This window comes from Xiphias gladius, chromosome 12 (genome assembly GCF_016859285.1).
Source record: "Xiphias gladius isolate SHS-SW01 ecotype Sanya breed wild chromosome 12, ASM1685928v1, whole genome shotgun sequence".
NCBI lineage: Eukaryota > Metazoa > Chordata > Actinopteri > Istiophoriformes > Xiphiidae > Xiphias > Xiphias gladius.
The window spans coordinates 2,760,816-2,784,158 of NC_053411.1; the positions used below are offsets into that span (position 1 = coordinate 2,760,816).

The window sequence follows — 23,343 nt, forward strand, 5'->3', positions numbered from 1 at the left end:
TTTAAAAGTATTCAAGAATAATCTAAACATCTGCTATTACCATGCTTTCAAAGTGAATTCCAATCAACTTTAAATGGAAGAAAAACTGGTGGTTTCCAATACTTGTTATTTAGAGTATGTTGACGTAAGGATACTATTGCCAGTGGGGGTGCTGTTGGTTCAAACACTGTTTGATGGTTTTAATTACCTGACATCATTTAATTTGATATCAAAAATAAAAGTCTGTGTTTTCATATCAGTCTTTGATGTCTGTCTGAAATCCAAAACTCTGGTATCAGAATTTAGATTTCAAGTTGTCATGCACTTGTACAGATGGTCTCCTCCTCCTCCTCCTCTCCCAGGTCTCAGCCTCTCAGTGGCTGGTTCACAGCATGGTTTTGGACAGATGCTACATGCACTTTGTGCCCTGGCATATAGGAGAGGCAGGCCATGATGAGATCTACCAGCCCCCCCCTCGCACTACACGACCTACCGCCTCCTCTTCAGCCAACCCTGCCCACAATGCCCTGCAGTAGGTGGGTATTTAAACACTCCTGTCAGATGGCGGTGTGTGGGGGTGTCTGGTGGAGGAGGGGGTGTGGTTTTGGAGGAGGCAGCACTCTGTGAAAGGTTAATTGGTCGATTGATCAGGCAGTGGAAGAGCGAGGTGAGGTGCCGCAGGTGGGCAGGCCTGTGTCTTTTTGCTGTTACTGTAGTCACTTACTAACCTTTAGGTCCCTGTGTACTATGCCATTTATGTGGCAATGATTTACACTTTCTAGAATCTGCTGTATGCAGTGACTGTGGAGGAGAGAGAGACCAGGCCAGAAGCAAAAAGGAAAGGAAGAGGGAGAACAGATAAATGTCAGGAAACAAAGGAACAAAAACAGGCAGACAGAACACACCACAAAACATGAAGTAACAACACTTGAACTTTAAAAAGGAAAGTTTTAAAGCAATAGCTCAGCAGTTTGGGAAATACGACCATTCGCCTTCTTTTCAAGAATCAATATCAATCTCATGTCTATGTGTTCAGTACAGAGCATGAGGATATAGGCCTAGCTTAGCATAAAGACTGGAAGCAGGGGAGAACAGCTAGCTTGAATGTGTCCAAACTACAATAAACACCTCTAAAATGTGGGTTGGGATTCCCTAACGGGTCCCAAGATCATCAGCACTTTTGAATAACCAACGTGTTTCTGCTACATAAAACAATGTTTGATTTGTGAACTACTGGAGTGTTTTCAACACCACAGATCTTTTAAAGTTTTAGAGGTGGTGTTGTATTTTTGAACTCTGGACGGAGCCAAGCTAGCGGTTTCCCCCTGCTTCCAGTCTTTATGCTAAACTAAGATAACTACATCTATACTTAACAAACAGACATGTTATTGACCTCGATTTTCACACCTCTCTCTTGAAAAGAAAGCACATTGTTGAACTATTCCTTTAGGCTATTTAACATATATAAAGAAATATACAAAGGACAGATGCCAACTTTAAAAATAATTTTTACAATTCAGTAAAATCCACCACAAAATAGAATCCAGAACCTTAACAATACTAATCTTAATTTGCATAGATGAACGACTCTTTCATAGAACAACCATCAAAAGAGCCTGAGCTGATCTATCAACTGAATGACAAACTTCAAACCAGCTGGATGGGAAAAAAACTGAGAGCCTAGTCCTAAATGAAGACTTCAACGGAAATGTTTAATGAAGCTACTTTTCTTTACAAAAATCTGGTCCATTTTTTAGTGGATTTAAATAAACAGGAGAGAACGTGAAACTCTGAAAACAGATCCATCATCAAAGGACAATTTTAGGTAGAAGAGGAAATGGAGGAGAGGATTTGGGCTACAAAAGGCATATCAAAGGCAGCACAACAGAAGACACTTAAAACAATACTGTGTCTACCGCATAATGACGAGTGGTTGTATTTTTGTTGATGTATGTTAAAACATTTATATAAACGTTGATGGGTAGGTAGTCGCTTTTTCAGGATTTGCATTGATATAATTTTGTTAATTGTTCTATAGTGTGTATCTGCTTCAATATGCCTTTATGGTGGGAAAAATGGGTTTCACATCACATTTATAAAGTAATTCAGAAATATCAACACAGCAGAGCAACACTGACCTGGCATCAGCTTCGCTGTAGTACTCCCTAGCAACAATGTCCTCAAACAGCTCACCACCGGTAACTCTGGAGGAGGGACAAATAGAGTGAGAGACAAAAACTGAGTGAGAAACATGTACTGAACTGCAGGGGAAAAGAAAAGAAAAAAAAAAAAAATTCTCTCCCATGTCTGTAGTGAAAAAGCAGGAAGTCTTGATATTATAGCAAAATAATAAATCTCATTCTAAAAGGGATTTTTTTCCTTTTTTCAGACCAGCTGGGTCAAAAGAACGTGATGTTATACGTTTGAGGCTAAATGGTGAGATCACTACTAAAATATATTTCAGCAGATGTGGTGTATGGAAATTGTTTATTTAACTAGAAGTAATTTCCAGGTCTTTCCGTGACTCAAGTGCAGAGTGCTTTTTAAAGTAACATCGACTGGACTATCTGCAATAGAATGGACGTGCAGTGACATCAGAGCACTCTATATGATGTGATTCAGCTGGTGGAGCTCAGAGAAGGACAACTTCATGTACAGTAGATTTCAAGCCACAAGTTAAGTAGTTGAGCCTAGGAGGAAAGTGGAGCACACAGCCCTTTCTTTGCTGCTCTTTATTAGGTGCCACGACTAACAGTTTATATTGCTAAGGTTAAAGGGACACTCCACATGGAGGATAATTTTCTTGTCATGACGAGTACCTCGCAGTAATTGTATAATGTCTTCTATGACTCTGGAGCAGCTTTTTAAAGTCTGGGAAAAATAACCCTGATGGTGTCATCAGGGTTATTTTGGCTTGGGTTCTGAGACCACAGATTTGTAACCGAAAGCATGCGCTGCATATTTGTGATGTGGCGTTTGAAAGACTTGGGTGTTTACCAGACAGGGAGGACCTAACAAAGAAATGCTACAGAGTTGCATTATGGGAAGTGTAGGATCCAGTATTTTTGATGCTTCATCCATACAAGGCATTAAAAGTCAGTAGCTCTGACTCTGTCCAAATGAGATGAAGAGAGAAAATCTGATCACACTCAAAAAATATAAATAGGAACAGGACCATAGGAAAGAAACCAAACAAACCACAGTGACTACTATGATACACAATACATAACACAATACAATTCAACAGCCTCCAAAATGATCATTAGTTTGAATCAACACCTCTCTACTGCAGTTTTAAGTTGCTTTTAAACAATTTTTAATTTATTGCAGGACTGTTGTATTAGACTGCATTAGTTTTAGCTAGGTGTTCCTAATAAACTGCCAACTGAGTGTATAGCCTGCCTTCTTGTTATGATACAGTATATGATACAGGAAGTAGGTTTGTAGTATTGCAGCTTCTTGAGTGTGTGTGTGTTTTCTGTACTCCTTAGATCTTAGGTCTGCAGGATTTTAGACGAATTGAAACTGGGTCAATACAACTGTATACATAAAAACAACTTTGTTTCACAATTAAAATATCCTATTAAATCTGTACACAGATCATTTAATATTGCACTTCCATATAGCTGGCAAACAAAAGACAAACAGAAATCTAAAAGAGAAAAAATGATCAAAATCAAAGCAGCAGAGGCCAAAATATCCTGACTTTTATTCCACAGTATGGTTCACACTCCAAAAATACTAAATTCTGCTCTTCCTGTAATACACTTCAATAATGGCTTTCCTTAGGGCCTCCCTTCCTGGTAAGTGCCAACATCTTTCATGGGCTCTCTCTTAAAAATGTGCAGTCTCCAAGTCTAGAAGGCCATATTTTGTCAGACTTGACAAACTTTTGAGTAGTTTATCCCATGATGAGTAAACTGACCCTCATATGTAAACTCAGTCTAAACTAGAAAAAAGTGTTCAACGATTTTAAAAGTGGGTCAGTGGACCAGTTTCCTCAAAACAAGAAGAATGACTTGGATATTTTAAGTCAAAACCTTTTCCATGGCCTGTGGAAAACATTATCACAGTGAGTCTTCAGGGGTTTTCATATTAAAGCTTCATAGAACTTTTAATGACTTTGGTGCTGAGTCAAATTGAGTTGTAAAAAGGCCTGCGGAGTCCCATTGTTACTGAGGGTATGCATTAAGGAGCTAGGAAGTGACCCAAACATGAAGTGCATTATAATTTTCTCTGGTCCAGCATGTTCTTTGAATCTGTTGCTTTTCACCCCACTCAATAAACATAAAATTAAAATCAAGGTTTTAAACTTTGAACCTCTGGAGATGTTACATATTAGCCCCCCTATTGTTGGTCAGTTTACGCTACCCGACTGCATGTCCTTGCATCATTGCAGGCAGGTTTTCTTCAATTTAGGAAAAAGAGGGGAATGCTTTTTATCTGTGTTGTCTTTTAGCCAAGAATGGAACACCCTCTGTTCTTTTTTATGGCCCATAGTCAAATTAATGACAGCATTTAAAATAAATTTGAAGCAATTTCCGTTGTAGCTGTCAGATTAGACTGCAAACAACACCTGACAATACACAGGAGCGAGGAGGCATCAGGGAGATGTGAGTAATGGCGGGTAAAGGGGAGGAGGGAGAGGAAGATTGAAGGAAGGAAGGAAGGTTAAATGAAGTGACAGAGGAAGCCAAGGATATTAGGTTTATAATGAGGAAAGGAAATTGATTGCTTTATTGACAAATTGGGAAATAAAAGTAATAAGATATAGAGGATAACAACTGACTACAGTAAAAGAGGTTGGAGGATTCAATAAACAGCAAGCTGCCTTATGGGACTTGGAGGCATACATAACACAGATGAGGAGCTGACGACACAGAAAAAAGAAAAAAAATTATGGTCAAAGCAACATACTAATGGTATGTTTCCTATTTATATCCACTGTAGTGCTTCATGCTGCAGGAAATGAGGCAGATAGCTCACATTTTATGCTTCATTGGAACAGATTGAAACTGGGAGGAAATGAAGCATCAAGCTTATGTTAACTAACAAGCTTGAAATTTGTCACAGTGGGTCCTTATACAGCTGAAATGCTTGGTGGGACTATGTAAATTTTACATTAATTTCAAACAACGAATGTTATGTTTCAAAATTCAAATCAGATTAACAGTGGCACGAGTTTGGGCACACTTGGTCAAAATTTCTGTCACTGAATAGTTCAGGAAGTAAAAGATGACTTGATTTCAAAAAGGAATTGAGTTAAAGGTGAAACATTCTTTTCAACATTTTAAGCAAGATTACTTTTTTATTTCCATATTTTACAGTTTCAAACACAGATTTCCAATGATGTGTAGGTCAGGGGACTGAGAAGGCCATGGCAAAACCTTCAGCTTGTGCCTCTTGAGGTAGTGCATTGTGGATTTTGAGGTGTATTAAGGATCATTATGCTGTTGTGGGGCCATCCTCTTTTCATCAGCTTTTATACTGACGGTCTGATGTTTGGTCTCAGAATTTGCTGGTACTTAATTTAATCCAATCTTCCCTCTACCAATAAAATGTTCCCTGTGCCACTGGCTGCAACTCAAGTCTTAAAACATGATAGATCTACCCCCGTGCCTAACAGTTGGAGAGGTGTTCTTTTCATGCAATTCTGCACCCTTTTTTCTCCAAACATACCTTTGCTCATTGCGTCCAAAAAGTTCTATTTTAACTTTATCAGCCCACAGGACTTTTCCAAAATGCACCAGGCTTTGTTTAGATGTTCCTTTGCAAACTTCTGGCACTGAGTTTTGTGGTGAGGACAAAGGAAAGGTTTTCTTCTGATGACTCCTCCATGAAGATCATATTTGTGCAGGTGTGACTCCACAGTAGAACAGTGCACCACCACTCCAGAGTCTGATCAATCTTCCTGAAGGTCTTTTGCAGTCAAACGGGAGTTTTCATTTGCCTTTCTAGAAATCCTCCGAGCAGTTCTCTCTGAAAGTTTTCTTGGTCTTCCAGACCTCAACTTGACTTCCACCGTTCCTGTTAACTGTCATTTCTTAATTCCATTACGAACTGAGGAAACGTCTACCTGAAAAAACTTTGCTATCTTCTTTAAGCTTCTACTGCTTTGTGGGCATCAATTATTTTATTTTCAGAGTGTTAGGCAGCTGCTTAGATGCGCCCATGGCTGCTGATTGTTGGGACATGGTTGAGGAGTCAGAGTATTTATAAAGCTTTGAAATTTGCATTTCTTGGCCTTTTCTAACATTGAATGTGAACAAGCCATAGCACTAACAAACTAATGAAGGTCTGAGACCTTGGTAAAAGTTTTCTGAGAGCTCAAATCTCTTTGGGGTGCCTAAACTTTTCTATTGTGCTCCTTTCATTTATTTTCACTCAACTTTTACAAAACGGAAATAATACACTAATCTTGCTTAGAATGTTGAAAATAATGTTACACCTTAAAATTTTATGTCTTTTGGAGATCAGGTCATCTTCTACTCTGAACTATTCACAGTGACAGTCATTTTGACATGGGGTGCCCATACTGTATGCCACTGTAAGTACTCTGAGTAAGCCCAATAGCCTCAGCTTGCTGAGACTCTAGGGAAGTGGCTGCGCCCTGCCAAGAAATAGTCTGGCACATAACTCCCATAAAAACCACAATGTGTAATTTTTACACTTTGGTTTGTGTGCAAATTAAATGGAGGTAATGAAGAGTGCTATCGATCTTCTCATCTAACTCTCGCCAAGAAATTTAATAAGCATGTTTACCAAAATGTCCAACTATTAAAAGTCCACAGGTTCATATTTAAAGCTCACAAGAGGTCAGTGCTTTCTGTGTCAAAGGATTTTCTTTGTTCCTGAAAGAGGAAAAAGGTCTTTTAGGATACATCAGAAATGGTCCTTCAGCCTCCAAGCCTTAAGCAAGTGGCACTGAGAGACAATGAAAAGAAACTTGCACTGTTATCTATAGCTTACATTACCAGCAAAGAATATGCAGTCATTTGTTAGCAAATAAACCATTTAGTATCACAACGGACTGGTGTTGACATTCGTACAGCTTTTTCCATTTGTTCAATTTGCAAAGAAAAGGACTTTTGCACTGCATTTGTCACCCTTGCATTTGTTGGGCAGCTTATTCAGCAAGTCATAGTGCAACTAAATGTTGCACTTCATCTCTGATAAAATTACTTGTATCTGTGAGGTAATATATTGAAACACTAAGTTGTCAAAATCTCCCATTCCTTTTCTGCTTGTCTGTTATATCTCTATTTAATGAGGTACTAACTGATAGTGAGGTCTATCATTATAATTAGAGAGGACTGATTAAGTAAAGGTGACAATTTTCAGCAATGTACAAAATTCACTTTGCAAAAGGAGTAGTTCAACATAAGCCTGGGCAATATATCAAATAATTCTGAGTAATTTAATTTATGTTTTTGCATGATGTAATAAATGTCAATGTTACTGTAGCTACATTAGCCGTCTTGAGTCAAGATAGTCCCCTAAGCTATAGCAGGAGGGGTACTCTAGACTATTTAAAAGTTCACCCACAAACATTTATTGAAATTATGTTATGTACATAGGTTACATTTAATGTAGGCTGTTAATTTTTTTTTTTTTTTCTTAGCTCAACGACCCGGATACAAGAACACATTCTATTTGGCTAACATTTTGTGAACTCTGCCTACACAATTAAAATAAACTTCAATTCAGTTGAAATCTGCTATAAGCTTTTCTTTGCTGAAAGGGAAGAATCAGATAATATTTAAAACCCGTGGATCCAAAATGAATGAGATAACAGCAATTTGTGATATGAAATATTTATGAAATATTTGTCAGTCACACAATTAAGCCCTGATGATGCCCATTTTAGATTTAAATTATTCAAATAGTCAGACTGATATTTGGTGATAAAATTAGCTTCTAATGAACAGACTACTCACTGAAAGAGAAGCAGCAGGTGGCTGATGGAGATATGAGTCAATAAAGTAATCTACCTGCCATCTGTGTAAGCATCATTTAGAGAGTTGCACAGTCTGTACATGATCCTACATTATGCAAGACAGCTCATGTATATTTTGTGCATACGTGCACGATGCAGTCTTATGCAGTCGAATATCGTGAGCTCAAGTATCTATATGATGTTTTCTAAGCGGTGTGCAAACACAGTGAAAGTGTCTGATGACTGAGCACACAGCGTCGCTGTGACAGATTTTGCAAAGAGAAGGCAAACACACCAGTGACAGGACATGACTGGCAGCTGGCAGATACCTCTCCCGAGCATGATGTGGATGTGTGTTCCTGTGTGTTTGGCATGCTTTTAAAACCATGTGGAGTGTCCTGTGAGTGTCTTAGAGGTTCATAAAGGTGAAGTGCAAAATCAAAATCCTGCACTTACAAGTCAAAGACCAGATAGTGGAACCCTTCCTCTGATATGCTGTCATGGAGCCGCACTGTAAGGGGGGAGGGGGAGAGGAAGAGAGAAATCAAAGTTATTTAATTATATAAAATACTACTCCACTGTACCAGCTAATCTGCCACATTGGCAACAGTAGGTAACTGTGATTTAAGAACACTTCACTGAATCACAAATTGAGCACTGAACACAAGTTAACTGTTATCTTTTCTCAGTGAGAATTGTGGTTAAGGGTTTTAGATATCACTGGTTGATTTCCTCTAGATAAAGTGTTGCCAATAAACAGCATTTAAACTCCCACATTACCCACTTGAATGTAAATGAATTACAAGTGTTTTTTGCTCTTTTGCAGATCTTTGACAGGTATTTGTAATAATAAACCCCTAAATGTTGTAAGATTTTCTGCATCAATGTATGTGTTCTCAGAGCTGATTCGTATGCTGATATAAAAATAAATTATTAACAATATTCACTTTCATTCTCTCTAAGAGGCTGTGGACAGTCAAACATGCCGTTGAAATATTAATGTGAACCTATATTCAGCTACATAGGTTTCATGGTCACAGTACAGTAAGAGCCCATGGCTGTAGCTTATATGAATTCACAGAGCAGATTTCTTTAAATTTCTTGTCAGCTCAAGCCTAGTGCCTTGTATTACGAGTTTTCATGTATTCTTCTATTGTAATATTACAATAAAAGAATACATGAAAATAAAATTTAATGTCAGTAGCTACCTAGGGTGTAGGTTTGATTTTGACATTGGTGGGGACATAAAAGCGGTCCACAAGCTCTCATTTCAAACACACTTTGATGAACTTTTGTTACCTCCAGCAAGGAGGATATCTTTTCACCCGTGTCTGTGTCTTTATTTGTAATCAGGATTATGCAAAAAGTACTGAACCAATTTTCAATGAACCTGGTGGAGGGATGGGGCCTGGGCCGGGGAGGAACCCGTTTAATTTTGGAGAAGATCTGGATCATGTACTGTGAATTTGAATTTTGTTTCTCTGAAGTCGTGTGTGTGTGTTGTTTGACATTGGCCTTGGCGGCACTCGCTTGCTGAGTGCCTTTCTAGTTATATATTACTTCTTCAGCCTAACATTTGTCACAATACTGAACCTCACTACTGACATATCACCAAGTCATTATTCGACCTCACCTGTGACCCTGCCTCTCCTTCCCTGTCTGAGCTACTACACAATCGGGTTGCTTCTGTAACCTAACAAAATAACGCAGGATGCATGTCATGTGAGGGAGGAAATTATTATTATTATTATTATTATTATTATTATTATTAACATTAATGTTGACCCTACACATTAGCAATCGAGAAAATATTTTCTTTAAGGGACCTACACTTTGACTTGTTGTAAAGTAGCTATACACACACACACACACACACACACACACACACACACACACACACACACACACACACACACACACACACACACACACACACACACACACACACACACACATTTAGGGTTGCTGTATAATATGGGTTTTCCCGTACTGAAAAAAACACTGCCTCTTACTGAATCAATACGAGACGTGATTTTTCTTTTACTCTCTTGCACAGAGCTGTTAGTATATGGACGTTGTCTTTGGCACTTCCCCTACATGCACATCTAGTTTATGAAGCTTGGCAATTCTTACAACCAGATGTAGCTGTATCCTCCCAGACATTAGCAAGAAACAGCAAATTCAATCCTATTAGCAATACTGGGTTAGTGAGGTGGGACACATAGTAGAGAATGAGATCTGTTAACCGTTTGTGTACCAAACACGTTGACTACACACTGACGGACAACAGTGGCTATATTTGAATTACTGAATAAAAATTATTGCTAGGGACAATTCCGTAGTCGCTTGATATTGGTAGGGACATGTCCCTACGATCCCTACCAAATTTTACGCTCTTGGTAGCTACACAGTTTTCATGAAGGTTTTAAAACCCTAAATGTACGGTACATGGTACAGTGCGTTTAGCACAAATTATAATTCGTGTCTCAGCATGAGAAACACAGTGGTGCACGACAAATTTGTTTCAGTCCATATTATAGATATGTAAACTCACTAACATGCTTCTGCATTTGGATTTATTGGCAGACATATGATGTGCAGATGCTCTATTTTTAGGATGTCAGGGAGCAAGGCTGTCTCTTTCACTTTTCTGAACAAGAAGAAGATGAAGGCAGCACAGAGGGAAGAACTCTGCCAGCAGTGAGGTTTCACTAAGCCAATTAGCCACACTGCGTAATGGACATGAAACGACATGCTGTGAAGTGACCAGGAAGGCCAAAGTGAGACTAGCATGATGCCTCTGACAAGGACTGGAGTACCTACTGTAGCAGCAGCTCAGGGGTTACACACATGGGATTGTGGCATTGAGATTGCCTGTTCCAGTCTTGAGATAGCTTTGGTAGCACAAGGCAACATTTTTATGGAAATATATACCTGATTTACTAGGGATAGACATGGATACACTGCAACCTAAAAGGAAGAATATAGTATGTTACAGCTTCACAGCAGTCAAAGAGTAGTCCTGGGAAAAGGGGACAATGTAAATATTTTGTCTTCATTACTGCCCTGATATAAAATATTATAGAGCAGCCCGGGTTGGATTTTGGTAACTGGCTCCATTTGAGATCCGGTTCCAAGATCATAAAATGCTGGATTTGCTAAGCTCCAAGGTTAACATGTCTTATTGATCAGTCGGGTTGCAACTGACAAGCGTTATCATTATCACCTATTATTTTCTTGATTAGTTTTGTCTATAAAATTTCAGAAACGTGAAAAATGTCAATCACAAGTTGTCAGTCTAATGTGACATTTTCAAAATTGCTCTTTTTGTCTGACCAACAACCCAAAACCCAAAGATTATCAACTTACCAAAACCATGGAAAAGCACAAAATAATTACATTTAAAAAGATGGTATGAGCAAGTGCTTTTCCTTGAAAAGAGGCTGAAATGATTATCAAAATAGTAGCTGATTGCTTTTCTGCTACTTGACTAACCACTAACCAGCTCTATAAAACATGGCAACAAGCTGCTCATTTTTTGCCAGCAGCGACCAGTGCTGAAATTACAGATGTAACCTGAAAACTATCAGCTGTAGCTAATAAACATTAATTCCGCAGTTGAACTGTACATATTAGCAGTTCAACAGGACCAACAGAGTGGTGAAACGTCTTTACTGAAATTATCATAGCACATCAGTCTCAGTAGTCAGAATCTCCCAGTTAAAGTTTGACGCAAGCCATATAAATATTTGAAGCTTATCAAATAAATGATTCTGAATCAGGATCTCCAGTATTTGGAGGGAGTAGTTCGTAAAAAAAACAAGATTCACAAAAAATAATTGGGCTACACCTGTTATTTCAGTGTTTCACATACACTTAATCAACATGTCGTGTCTTCTGATGCTCATCGCATCTTTAGGTTTTAGCTGCAGGTTGTGAACATTAAGTTGCCCGCTCATCTTTGAGTATTAGTTATTTTTTTAACTGTGATTACTTAAAAAAGTTGAACACTGAACCTATATGGATCTAATTAGGGGTTTTAATGACTTCAGATCAGAACTGGATTCAATACTGGTGTAATCTTTATTAAAATGCTACTGAAAGCCAACCCTAGAGGAGTCAGGTTAGTAAAAATGATCAATTACAGTTTAGAGCCACCATAATGCATCTTTAAAAGGCAGCGCAATGGAAAGGTCAGCTACAATTGATTTTGGCTCTATGTTTCAATAACACACAACTGATTTGTGTTTGGCTTCTTATTAGGTCAGCAGTGAACACCTCAGCTGCTAGTTTCAATGTTTTCCCTAGGTAAAAAGGGACTCTATTGGTAATACAGTCAACAGTGAGACTGATTGTGCTGTGAATGTGTGTGACTATATGAATATGAAATAGGATGCTCAGGGACAACACTGATTCCAATTTCAGTACTCAAGAGAGCCCAGAGCATGAGATGATAGATAAAACGATTATAAAAAGGGAAAGATCTCCCTGTGGGGATTCTCTGACGTCTTCGTTAGCCCATCTCCTTGGTGACATCTGAGAGATCTATCACTGTGACGACCTTAAAGGAATGAGGGCTTTCCTCGAGCTGGACGCTGTGTGAATGGAATAGTAATGAGACCAGCACCACCTGCTACCAGCCAATCACTGTGTGACGGGAGACAGATCTCAAAAGTAAGAGCAATACTCTGTATATAAGGTGTCTTTGTTTAGCCATTCCAAAAGGCAAAAATACAAGAGCAAAAGTGTAATGCTGCCAACATAAGCATGTTCAGTAAGTTAACGTAGCTATACACTGAAATACAAGAACCATGCTCTCTTTTTCCCTTGTCTTCCACATGGATCTTCAGATGTGAAGGTGATGACATTATGCCTGGGACCTGTTGATTTAGGGCCAGTAATTTAGCACAGTAACATGTATTTAGCAATCCAGTGCATATTTAAGACCCCTTTACAGGGTCCTTGTTATATAATGAGTCATCTGGAAACTTTAAAAAGTCAGGCGGAGACAAGCTTTTCAAAAACCCTGACAAAGCTAACTATAGCTTAATATGGCTAGAAATGAAAAGCCTACCTTTTTCTACCTTTGTCCGAAATCAAATACTCATTGTTTCAAAAACTACAAAGAATTTCAATGCTAAATCAGTGTTTGACGTGAAAACTGGAAGTTTGACAGGCGACAGAGCAGTGACTATGAAGGACAGGGCTTAGCAAAACAGTTGAGATCTACTGTGGAACATAGCAACAAAGCTAAAAAGTTATCCAACGCGGCAACAAACACAAGCAGCCAGCTGTTTTCCTATAAAGATGAACAAGTCTTAGAAAAAGTATTTTTAACTGTCAAAATGTAAACCATACAAAGTATTAAAGAATTATTCAAGAAAAATCTTGTAGATATCCATCCTCTGATACAGCTGCTGGCAAATTTTAGGCCTATCAGGTTATCACTAATATACTGGTGTTGGGTTAGATGCAGAGCAGTAAATTGCAGAAATAAATGTTTATTGGCAGCACTTTTCTGTATATTTGAATTTAGTTTTTCTCAAATCAATCTGATGTTTTATTTCATAGTTATTATTTAAAATAATTTATATTTTTATGTTTACTGTTAAAAATGTAAAAAACAAAACAAACCAAAAGCTTATTCTTCAACGAAACTGTCTTCATTTAAAACTTAACTTTAGCTTAAAATGTTTAGATTATGGTTTTTGGCATTGGGTGACTGTCATCTCACTTTTATTACTCTCAAATATCAGTATGAATTTCATAATTGGTTCTCTCCTCTCTACTAATTGTGTCAAGCGACTGGACCCCATGTGAATCAGAGTTAATATCTATTTAAAGAGCTCTTTTATGTTGGCTGTTAAAAAACCACCTATTAACACGGTCTGTCAAAAATGAAATTGCTATGTTGCATTGAAACAAAGCCTTGGTTTAGTTCTGGTAACAGACATGGGAACCTAAACCTTTGTGAAATAACCCTCTCTTAACTAAACCCTCCACGTTGATATGTTGGTTATTTGATTTCTGACAATAGACCAGCAAACCAAATAGCCCCCTATCATCCATTCATTTGTCGCTGCCACCCACTCATCTCTCATTTTCGCTCAAAGAAAAAAAAAAAAAAAAAAACAACACCCACCAAACAATAAATAAATGCTAGTTTTTAGTGTACTGCAAAGTCGTTACTGAGGGGTAATTACAGTTGTTTGGCCTCTATGACTCCCAAAGCAAGGGAGGGAGGGGAGTGTGTGTGTGTTTGTATGTGTATGTGTGTATGTGCTGGGGAAGGGGGAAGGGAGCCATGTATGCGGATGTGCTCTATTTGTAGATATAACCCATGCACAAGCCAGAGTATAGCAATATGGCTTAAGGCAGAGCATATTTTCTTACATTTCCAGTTAAGAATTTCTACGCTCTCTAGCAAGTGTGTACTTATATTAATCAGGTTGTGGGGGCATAAAGCTGTTCATCCACTCACATTGTGGGGATTCACCCTTCAGTTGGAGCACCCTTCATTTTGGAGAAGGCCAGGGTATGGGGTTAGGGTTTGGAATGTAACTAAAATGTCAGTTGTTATGGTTAGCGTTAGGAAAAAAAAAAAAAAAAGAGACCCGAGTACAAACAAATGCAAAACTATGAATAATTCCAAGAGAGACTTGTCTGAAAACATCGGCAGTTATTCCCATATTTAAACAAAATCACATCTCCCCCGTCTCTACAACAGGTTTTCACTCCACCTGGCTAGTATGGCTATTCAGAACAACCTACAAACACTTCTGGCTTTCATGTGGTCAGACATAAAGATATACAAACTTGTTCTTGTGCTTTGGGTAAAGCCATGGTCACGTTAGATTTCCATTATATGAATATTTGATCTGTATCCCATTTATTTCTACTGAAGCCCAAATGATGGATAAATTCATGTGTGTTTTTCCTGTTTCGCTGCTATATCCAGGTGGCTCCAATATTTATTTATAACCTGTATCACAAACTTGGCATCACGTGACCGAATGGAAATGTAATATAACCATGCTTTTAGGATTAGGGTCGAGGTTTGGGGCTAGGCATGTAGTGGTCAGCAGAGACAGAAAAAGGGCCATGCTTGTAGACAATGCAAGGGACTGAATAGGCAAAAAGTCATGACCATCAAAAATAAAATATAATGCAGGAATCCCAGTTTCAGTAACAGATACATGAGTATCAACGATTTTCAGATGGCAAAATACTTCCCAGTGTTTAAAAATACTTAGACAGGATTTTACGACTATTCAATTACAAAATTTATAACCGCACCACTAGGAATGTATGCTTGCATGTATTTTATTGGCAACCTTAGCACCCTGCCAGATGATGTTGTTGATGTCGCGGTCTGGCTTTGTGCTGTCACCCTGCTCTCTCACTAAACTGGCCTCATACAAATGAATTAGGGGCCTCCGTTGTTTCATGATGGTCTGAAGTCCTTCTGAAGGCAACCTTAGGGTTAGGGTTAGGGTACATGTCTAGGGAATGATTGTAAGTTAAAGAGGCTTCCCGTTTTTCCCATTAAACGTTTTTTCCCCTACCTGAATTGAGAATCTAAGTACAGATGATGTCTATGTTATTGTCATTTTGAATTTTGGAATATATAAATAAACCTGACTTGACGTGACATTGCAATGTCCTCCAAAGTGACAAAACAAGTGTGTGTGTGTACTGTATGTGTGACTAAAATGTGGCTAAAAATGTGTACTTCTAAATATGGTTGATGATCAAATGGTCATTGTGTACAAGAAGAAATGGCTGGACTGAGGAATATACCTTGGCTTCTGTGCAGTTACAGTATATTGTCAAAAGCAATTAGGAGGAAAATGTAAAATGTTCTATACGTCTACGGAACCTCTACTGGCTAACCTTTGTATGTTTTGAAACACAGACACTGTATATATTAAACATAACTCTACATATGACGTCACGAGGAGGACAGAAAGAGATACAGTAAATAGTATGGGAGCACTGCTTACCAATGTTGGGATGCTTGAGCAGGCGGCAGATCCTGGCCTCTCGCTCCAACTTCTGGTGATCTGTGGAGACAAAAAGATGACACATCTGGCACATCTGTCAATTCTTCAAACCTTTCTACAGAGTTTCCACATATCAAACACTGCCCACCTCTCCCTCCTGCTGGAAACAAATGAACAGTAAAAATGTAAAAGAGTCATTACTGCCTACTGAGGCCAGGAGATTAATTAGAGGAAAAATCTCCAGTACTACTCCAGTCTCCAGTATTACTGCTAATACAGTACATGTTAGCTGTACAATCCTGTATGGTGAGGTTGCAATATAAGCCAATTCTATGATCTATTAAGGCTTTTATGTGTTTTCATATAAATCCACATTTACTACACTGAAGAATAATAAGATGCCATCATAACATGACTGAGTGGAAATTTATCTTCCCAAGGTTATACGTATATAGACCATGAAGTAAGAAACAGATACATCATCATTACATAGCCTATGAGCAAAACAATGTAACAGCCATTCTTTTTGGAGCTTTAAAATGTTACAGCATAAAAAAGCCAGAATAGCTCAGCCTCTGCTATTATGATTTGGACACTTCTGTTTTAAACCTGTCTCTCTCCTCCAAGTACATGAAAGTGTAATACAAGCACTCTGGAGCAGCCCCTTTAATATACCAGCAAAGCCAAAGAGACAAAGGAGGCAGATTTTTCTAAGAATATTTTTAACTAATGAGTCTGAAGGGTGTCTGTATTGATTATGAGGCCCTACCAAGGTTTTGCAAAAGAAAAAATATGGAAATGCAGTACTATTAAAAACACATTTTTAGGGCAGTCCTATAGGACCACAGAACACAGAAGGGGGGAAGGGACATTTATATAAACAGCTGCTAAAAGATTGATCACTGCAGCAGAGCCAAATGCATCAGTGGTTCAAGATGTGGGAGAAACAAATGTAAAGAACAGAGACAGAGAGTGGGAAAGACACATTACATGAAAATTAAAAACATCCGAATGAAAATGGCAAAAAATATGAAAGCGAAACAAAAGACACCCCTGCTTTTAGCACCACAGCTTTTTAAAAATGTGTATCTTGCACAGCAGGTATGTTGCACTGCATTGTGACTGCAGCAACCTTTGTACAATTTGATTTTTTTCTAAGTTGTAAATAAATTAAAGCAATAATGTTACATGAAAGTTAATTCTTGACCTTGGAAATGGTAGTTTGACAAAACAGTCCCAACTCAAGGTCCAGTTACTTTTTCCTGGAGCCTTCAATTGTAACATGGTTTTCATCAGCAAAGCTTGATAGTTGAGTCAAACGGCTATTTTCAAGGTCAAGAATGAACTTACATGCTTAAATAGGATTGATAAAACATAACAGCGTCTGAGCTTGCATGTCAGATCCTTCTCAATGGCAACTGAGCTAATTCCATCTGCCAATAAAGACCATGCGATACTGTTGAGAGTACAAGCTAGTAACTGGACCTTGAGTTAGGACATTTCTGTCAAACAGCAATCATCTTGTCAAAAGAAGTGAAACAAATGTTTACGTTACTTCAAAGTACTTAAGTATATCAGAACTACAAAAATATATTGGAGATTGGTTTTTTAAAGCTCAGTCTTTGAAAGACACATCTTATATGAAAACAAAATTGCTTTCTGTGAAGAAAAAAAATGGGCAGTGGGCTAAATAGTGTAATAACAACAGGCTGGACTCCCTTGCTTGGTCATGCAACTATTGTCATGCATACAGTATATAAGTGGTCCTTTGCCACTGATAAATGGAGACATCTATCTTAAGTCTGTATATGTCATGTGCCTAAGCCATTGTCAGTGTTTATCCTTATGACAGAAATCTCAGAAGGCAGAGAGTTGCCACATCCCTCATTAACCACCTGATATTTATATATAGTAAGGTCTTCATGTTGTTTAATCCAGGCTGTGTATTTGATCACTGTGGATAGGCCTTGTTATTCCCAACCTGAGAGGACGTGAGGGACAAAAATGTTATGTTGCTTTTTTACTGCCACAGAGATGAGTCTCTGATTCATTGTAAGGGAATGTGCCCATTGTTTTTCGCAAACAGTAATAGCAATAGTTTTTCTGAGACTGAGGCTAGGAACTAAATTGTGTAGTGTTTTTCCAAGGTGGGGTCTATTCAGGATACTTAGAGTCTGTGCAGGGAGAACTTCTGCTTCCCATTTCTTTACTTTCACTTTTGACTGTTACCACATTTGATGTAACCCTTAAAAACATCAAGTTTACAGCGGCATCTGTTAGTGAAAAGGCTGATAGAAATAAGCAATTATTTAAAAATAAATGAAGCAGACAGTTTTTAATCAAAAATCACTTATCCACTACAGCAATAATAACACCAGACAGAGGATACAATGGAGTACTAAACTGTGAGCAGCTCAGACATTTAAGAGGTACCACTGGGGTCATCTCCCATTCAGCTGATGTGCTATTCAAATAAAGAGGCTCTGAGGATTTTGAATTAATGGAGACTAAGTAACCCAAAAGATCGTTGAATATTTAATAAACAGCTCTTGTTAACGTATGTATTATTCACTATTGTGGCTAATTAGTGGGCTTGACGTAGCCTTAAAGAGGACTTTCTATGTAGACGGAGCTAAGGCATCAGGTGAAGCTCATGAGTGCACCACATGCACAGCAGTAGGATGGGATGATACTGCTTAGTAATCCTGAAAAAAAAAAAAAAAAAAAAAAAAATCTTGATGACTTTCCTGATGCTTTTCCTCTTGTACCTCCCTTGAGGCTGAAAGTTTTTGATTTGAGTGAAATATCCCGACAAGAATTAGATTTCTGTGAAATGTAGTCCAAACATTCATGTTTCCCCTCATGATGAAATGTAATTACTTTGGTGATCCTCTGACAAATTGAAATTTGTCTAAAAAAGTCAAAAACTTTGGTTTATGACCAAATTACAGTTAGTCCAATGAATCAACTACACTGATCAATCAGCCGATAACAGCTTAGTGCAGGTATATGCCTAGCTACTGTCTAATGATAGCCTGCATGTGAGGCGTTTAGGGAACATCTGTAAATAGTAGCTACAGAAAATAAGCTGGTTTACACTCCCCCCCTAAACTGCATGAGTCTCTACCTGCACATCGGTCAGACGCTGCACCACCATCCACCACAACTAAATGCTCAATCTGTGGGAAACACTGTATTTCGCCCACCAGAGAGTAATGACAGTGATTTTTCAACTGTAATCCTGCTCAGTTGGTATCTTGGTCAAAATTCTTTAAGAAAAACAAATCTATGAAATCGGCATCAAGGTTGTTTTTTATGTTTTGAATTTATGTTAAAAAAGACTCTGTCAAGACCTAGTATGTGGCTTGACCACCCTTTATCTAATGGCATCTCTCCTACTCTCTGTGCTCACAGTAATTTACTACAGCTGAATTCCAGATAGAGCTGTTGTCATTTACATGTTTTTCTGTTTCTGTTGTCAGACAATGGAACAAGTATGAAACAGTGAAACATGGCCCATTATGACTACATGCTAACCAGCAGTCACTTCCAAGCCATTTCTAAGCTGCTGCTGTGCACTGCTAAATATCAGGATTTTATAACCATGACGTCATCTGACAAAATCAAAATACACATAGGTTTAAGACAATGGCTGTGCTCTGATTTCGGCCATATTTACTCGTAAAAAGAATCACTAGAGAGAAAGTTAAAAGCTTATTCAGTCTGTGTCTGCTGCTGTGCAGTCAATTGAATGACACGCAATGAGAGGTGTGCCTGCAGAGGGAAAGCCCGATCTCACACTTGCGGGGCAGTACTGACGACTCTTCTATGGAAAGTAGCTAAGGATTATCCAAAAAGTCACTAGATTTGTCGGTAGATGCTTTGTGAAAAAAATTGCTAAAAGGGTCTGAAAAGTTGGTAAATCAGAAAAAAAAGCGCTAAGTAGGCAACACTGCCTGTAAACGATGTATCATCGGTGTATGTTATCAGTGTCCTGATACATCTAACTGGATTAGCAGACCAATCAATAGTCAACGTGTGCTCCTCCAAAAAGCAGTGAATGCAGTCTCGGCCTGCACCAATGGAATGTGTTTCTGCTCCTCCGTGATACTATCTTGGTTCCAAAATGACGTGATGACACCATCTTCAATCACACCTTGGGTTACAAATCCCTAATCCTAATCGGACCAATGGAATGCGCTTTTAAAGAGGCTGTAATCCTCATGGTCACCGGGTTAATGCTGACTTCTCTCCCTTTCTCCACATCACCCTTTCCATCCGCTGCATGGCACGTTGCTAATCTGTGACATAACAGGATTTACAGCATGAGTGGTTCACTTACCATCTCCAACCACAGGCAACTGGTCTCTTCTTGCCAGGCTCTCTCATTTCCTTCCTTTGCTTTACTTTCTTTGTTATCAGTGTGCTGTATGTTATTTGGAGCTACTTAACAGATAATTAGATGTATCCTTTACCAAATATAAGGGACAATATTCGCTTACATTAATTCTGAGACAAGTAATATGTGTTGAAAGTTAACAAAAGGCTCAATACTATTTTAGTTCCCATAGCAACCATAGCGCAGAGTATTAAAAACTGCCAAGTACTGAAAGCTGTTTATTTATTTTGCCCATTTTATACTACTGTATTTCTTATTATATAAACATTTAAGAACTTTGAGATATTTTGTTCTTTTGAATTAAAAAAAAAAAAAAAGATTTTGTAGAAAAAATGTTTATATTGCTTAAAGTATGGTATCAAAAAAAAAATTTTTTGGTATTGCGACTAAAACCTAAGTATTATGTCTGCAATAAAGCTTGATAGATTTTTGAGGCAGGTAGCAATACTGATACATGAGTTACAAAATAAATAAAAGTATCAGCTGATACACATTTCTTTTTACAGGCTAATCACATGACGTACAAAAATAGTTTCTTTTAGTTTGTGTTTACAAAATTATGACCAAAGTACTAAATGTGCCACATTAAAATTGAAAAATAAACTTGTCAGTGTTCACTGGTGGACGGATAATGGAAACACTGATTTGGATCTATGTCTTACGCATCTTTGGCATTTCTGTTCTGTAATTTCATTTTGCCTATCAGCTGACATACACCTTTAAACATCTATGTTGAATAAACTAATAACCGCCGTTCATACCAACCCAGATGATTTATTGGTGTAGCTCTACAAGTATTTAAAAAAATTCAAGAAGTACTCAGGCCTAGATGTGCAACGAGAGATTTACATCTTTATCTACAGTAAGGAGTCAAATATGAATGCAACTGAGCCTTCCAGGCATAGTATTCACGCAGCATGAACAAACAAAGCTGCTATTTCTATTCATGAAGCCATCCCGCGCATCCGACCGTCAACTGTATCACAATGTTAAAATGTACTTTCACCATCTTCTTCCACAATGCTAAGATGCATGTCTGGGCTTTGAAGCAAATGATTAAAGCAGTCACCAGCAAATTAAAGTAGATACTATATGTGGGGCCCTTACACAAAGGGTATATTTGGTACACCTTTTCATCGATGGTGCTGAGTGGGCTTTTTTCTTCAGGATTATGCACAAATATCAAACTATTTAGTTGCATTTAGGATTGCAGAACTATGAGTGTAGAAGCAAGTTGACTAAAAATAAGTGTGAGACAGAAACTTTGATTTGTTTCACTTTCTTAGTACGTATTTGACTGTGACTTACTGTAATTCCTTTAGCACTACAAAAAACTAAAGCTCTTACAGCTACATATTGTATGTAAGGGTACTCAGATTTTTATGCAGTCCTAAGACAACATCCTATGATTTCAATAGTCAGATGTTCAAGTTTACAAACATTTGTACACAGGTACACTGTTTATTGCTTGTATTTAGTCTCAGTCTTCAAAAATCAGGCAAAAACTTCTTCTGGGGTTCACAGGCCACTCCACTTCACCATAGCACAAAATGCATCTTGACACCTTGATGTTTCTGAGTCGTCAGTTTAAGTCCTTGGTGTGATTCATTCTGGAGCTGGCCCATTTTAGAAAACCCAGATGAGCTCCCGAACATCGTCATCGGGCCGCAAAAAACGAGGACAGCAGCTATTTTCAATGCAGCCAACTGATCAAATGAGCTGCCTCCACAGTACTGTTAGGCAGCACATCTGGTTCCTCGTCCAGAGCCTGCAGGTTCAGCCACATCCCTCAATGTGCCCACACAGTCATTACTGTCACATGCTCATCTCAGACAAAAACAAATTCTCAGGATATCCTAATGTTACCCCATTTAAAATTAAAGGCAAAGTAAGCTGTTAACCTTTGACCGCTAAGTAAGTATAAGAAAAGACCTGTCATTCCTCACCATTTTCACCTGCTGTTATTAAAGTGATAAGTGAGCAATGCAGTTAGGTGCCGAGAGAGAGAGTGAATGTGAAACAAAAATGGAAGAAAAAGTGAGGGATAAAAAAAAACACACCCCCGGCATGCCACACAGCCCATACACATCATAATGCTTTTTCTTTCCTTATCCCCCCAGGCAACATCCTCTAATTTCCAGGCTCTCACCTTTAAATGCTCACTCCAAAAGACCGAGCCACCCTTTTTCACGCAATGCCAGGACAAACAGTTTATGTTAAAAGGACTGCAGACGTACCAGGAAAGAAAAGTATCGGGAGGAAAAAGAATGTTTGACAAAGGGTCCTGGCAGGTGCTCAGTCTTAACAGTGTTCGATTTAAGTGCTGGTATTAACACTTTAAACCATAACATACAAATTGACAGACTGAAGAAACGGGTCATTGTCAGTTGTTCTGCCCTTAAATGGTTTGTCTGATACGTCTTTCATGGGAAGTTTTCTGTTACAGTTGTCTGTTCATCCAGTGATGTGTGGCGTGCCCCAGGAATCCCTTGGGTTACATCATTGGCTGGCGCAATATCTCCTACAATGTAACTGCTTCAACTGACACTGTAAATTGTAACACACTGACAGACTGAAGCAGCAGGGCAGTGTCAGCGGTTAAATGGTTAGTCTCTAACACCAAGTCTTCCACTGCGACTATTCTTGCCCTGGGTGTGCTAAAGAGGGTTTGCATAAATTTGGGATTTTACTTTGATTCATGTGTTTAACAGTAAAATCGCCTCCATAAACTCCATAAATACCTGTTAATCTTGAATGCCAGAACTAAAGGAACCCTTTCCGGCCCTGCTGATTCTTGTCTCCTCTAAGACAGGGAGGGAATCCAAACACACATCCTTAGAAAAACCCGAGAACACCGTGTCATGAATAAGATAATAACTTGAGGTATGTAAACATGCTTTTCATCAATGTGCCAATCCTCATAGTGCAGCCCCACAGAGGGGTAAGTAAGTCTGCCTCACAGGTCTATTCTGATGCTTGAGCTGACAATCATCATTAGTAATCATAATCATCATGGCTTTATTCAC

At 38.4% G+C, this 23,343-nt stretch overlaps 1 protein-coding gene across 5 annotated transcripts in view; it reads right to left on the bottom strand.

The window, feature by feature from the left end:
• Positions 1 to 23,343, bottom strand: part of LOC120797123 (calcium/calmodulin-dependent protein kinase type II delta chain) — a 113,363-nt gene that overhangs the window by 40,101 nt on the left and 49,919 nt on the right. For 3 of the 5 annotated variants that reach the window (XM_040140433.1, XM_040140430.1, XM_040140431.1), the window contains exons 4-6: positions 15,919 to 15,978; positions 8,372 to 8,426; positions 2,118 to 2,183 (exon numbers count right to left, since the gene is read on the bottom strand). In XM_040140433.1, the coding sequence (XP_039996367.1) occupies positions 2,118 to 2,183; positions 8,372 to 8,426; positions 15,919 to 15,978 (181 nt within the window). Of the gene's footprint in view, positions 1 to 707; positions 781 to 2,117; positions 2,184 to 8,371; positions 8,427 to 15,918; positions 15,979 to 23,343 lie in introns of all 5 variants that reach the window. The other 2 variants (XM_040140432.1, XM_040140429.1) reach the window with 1 other exon arrangement.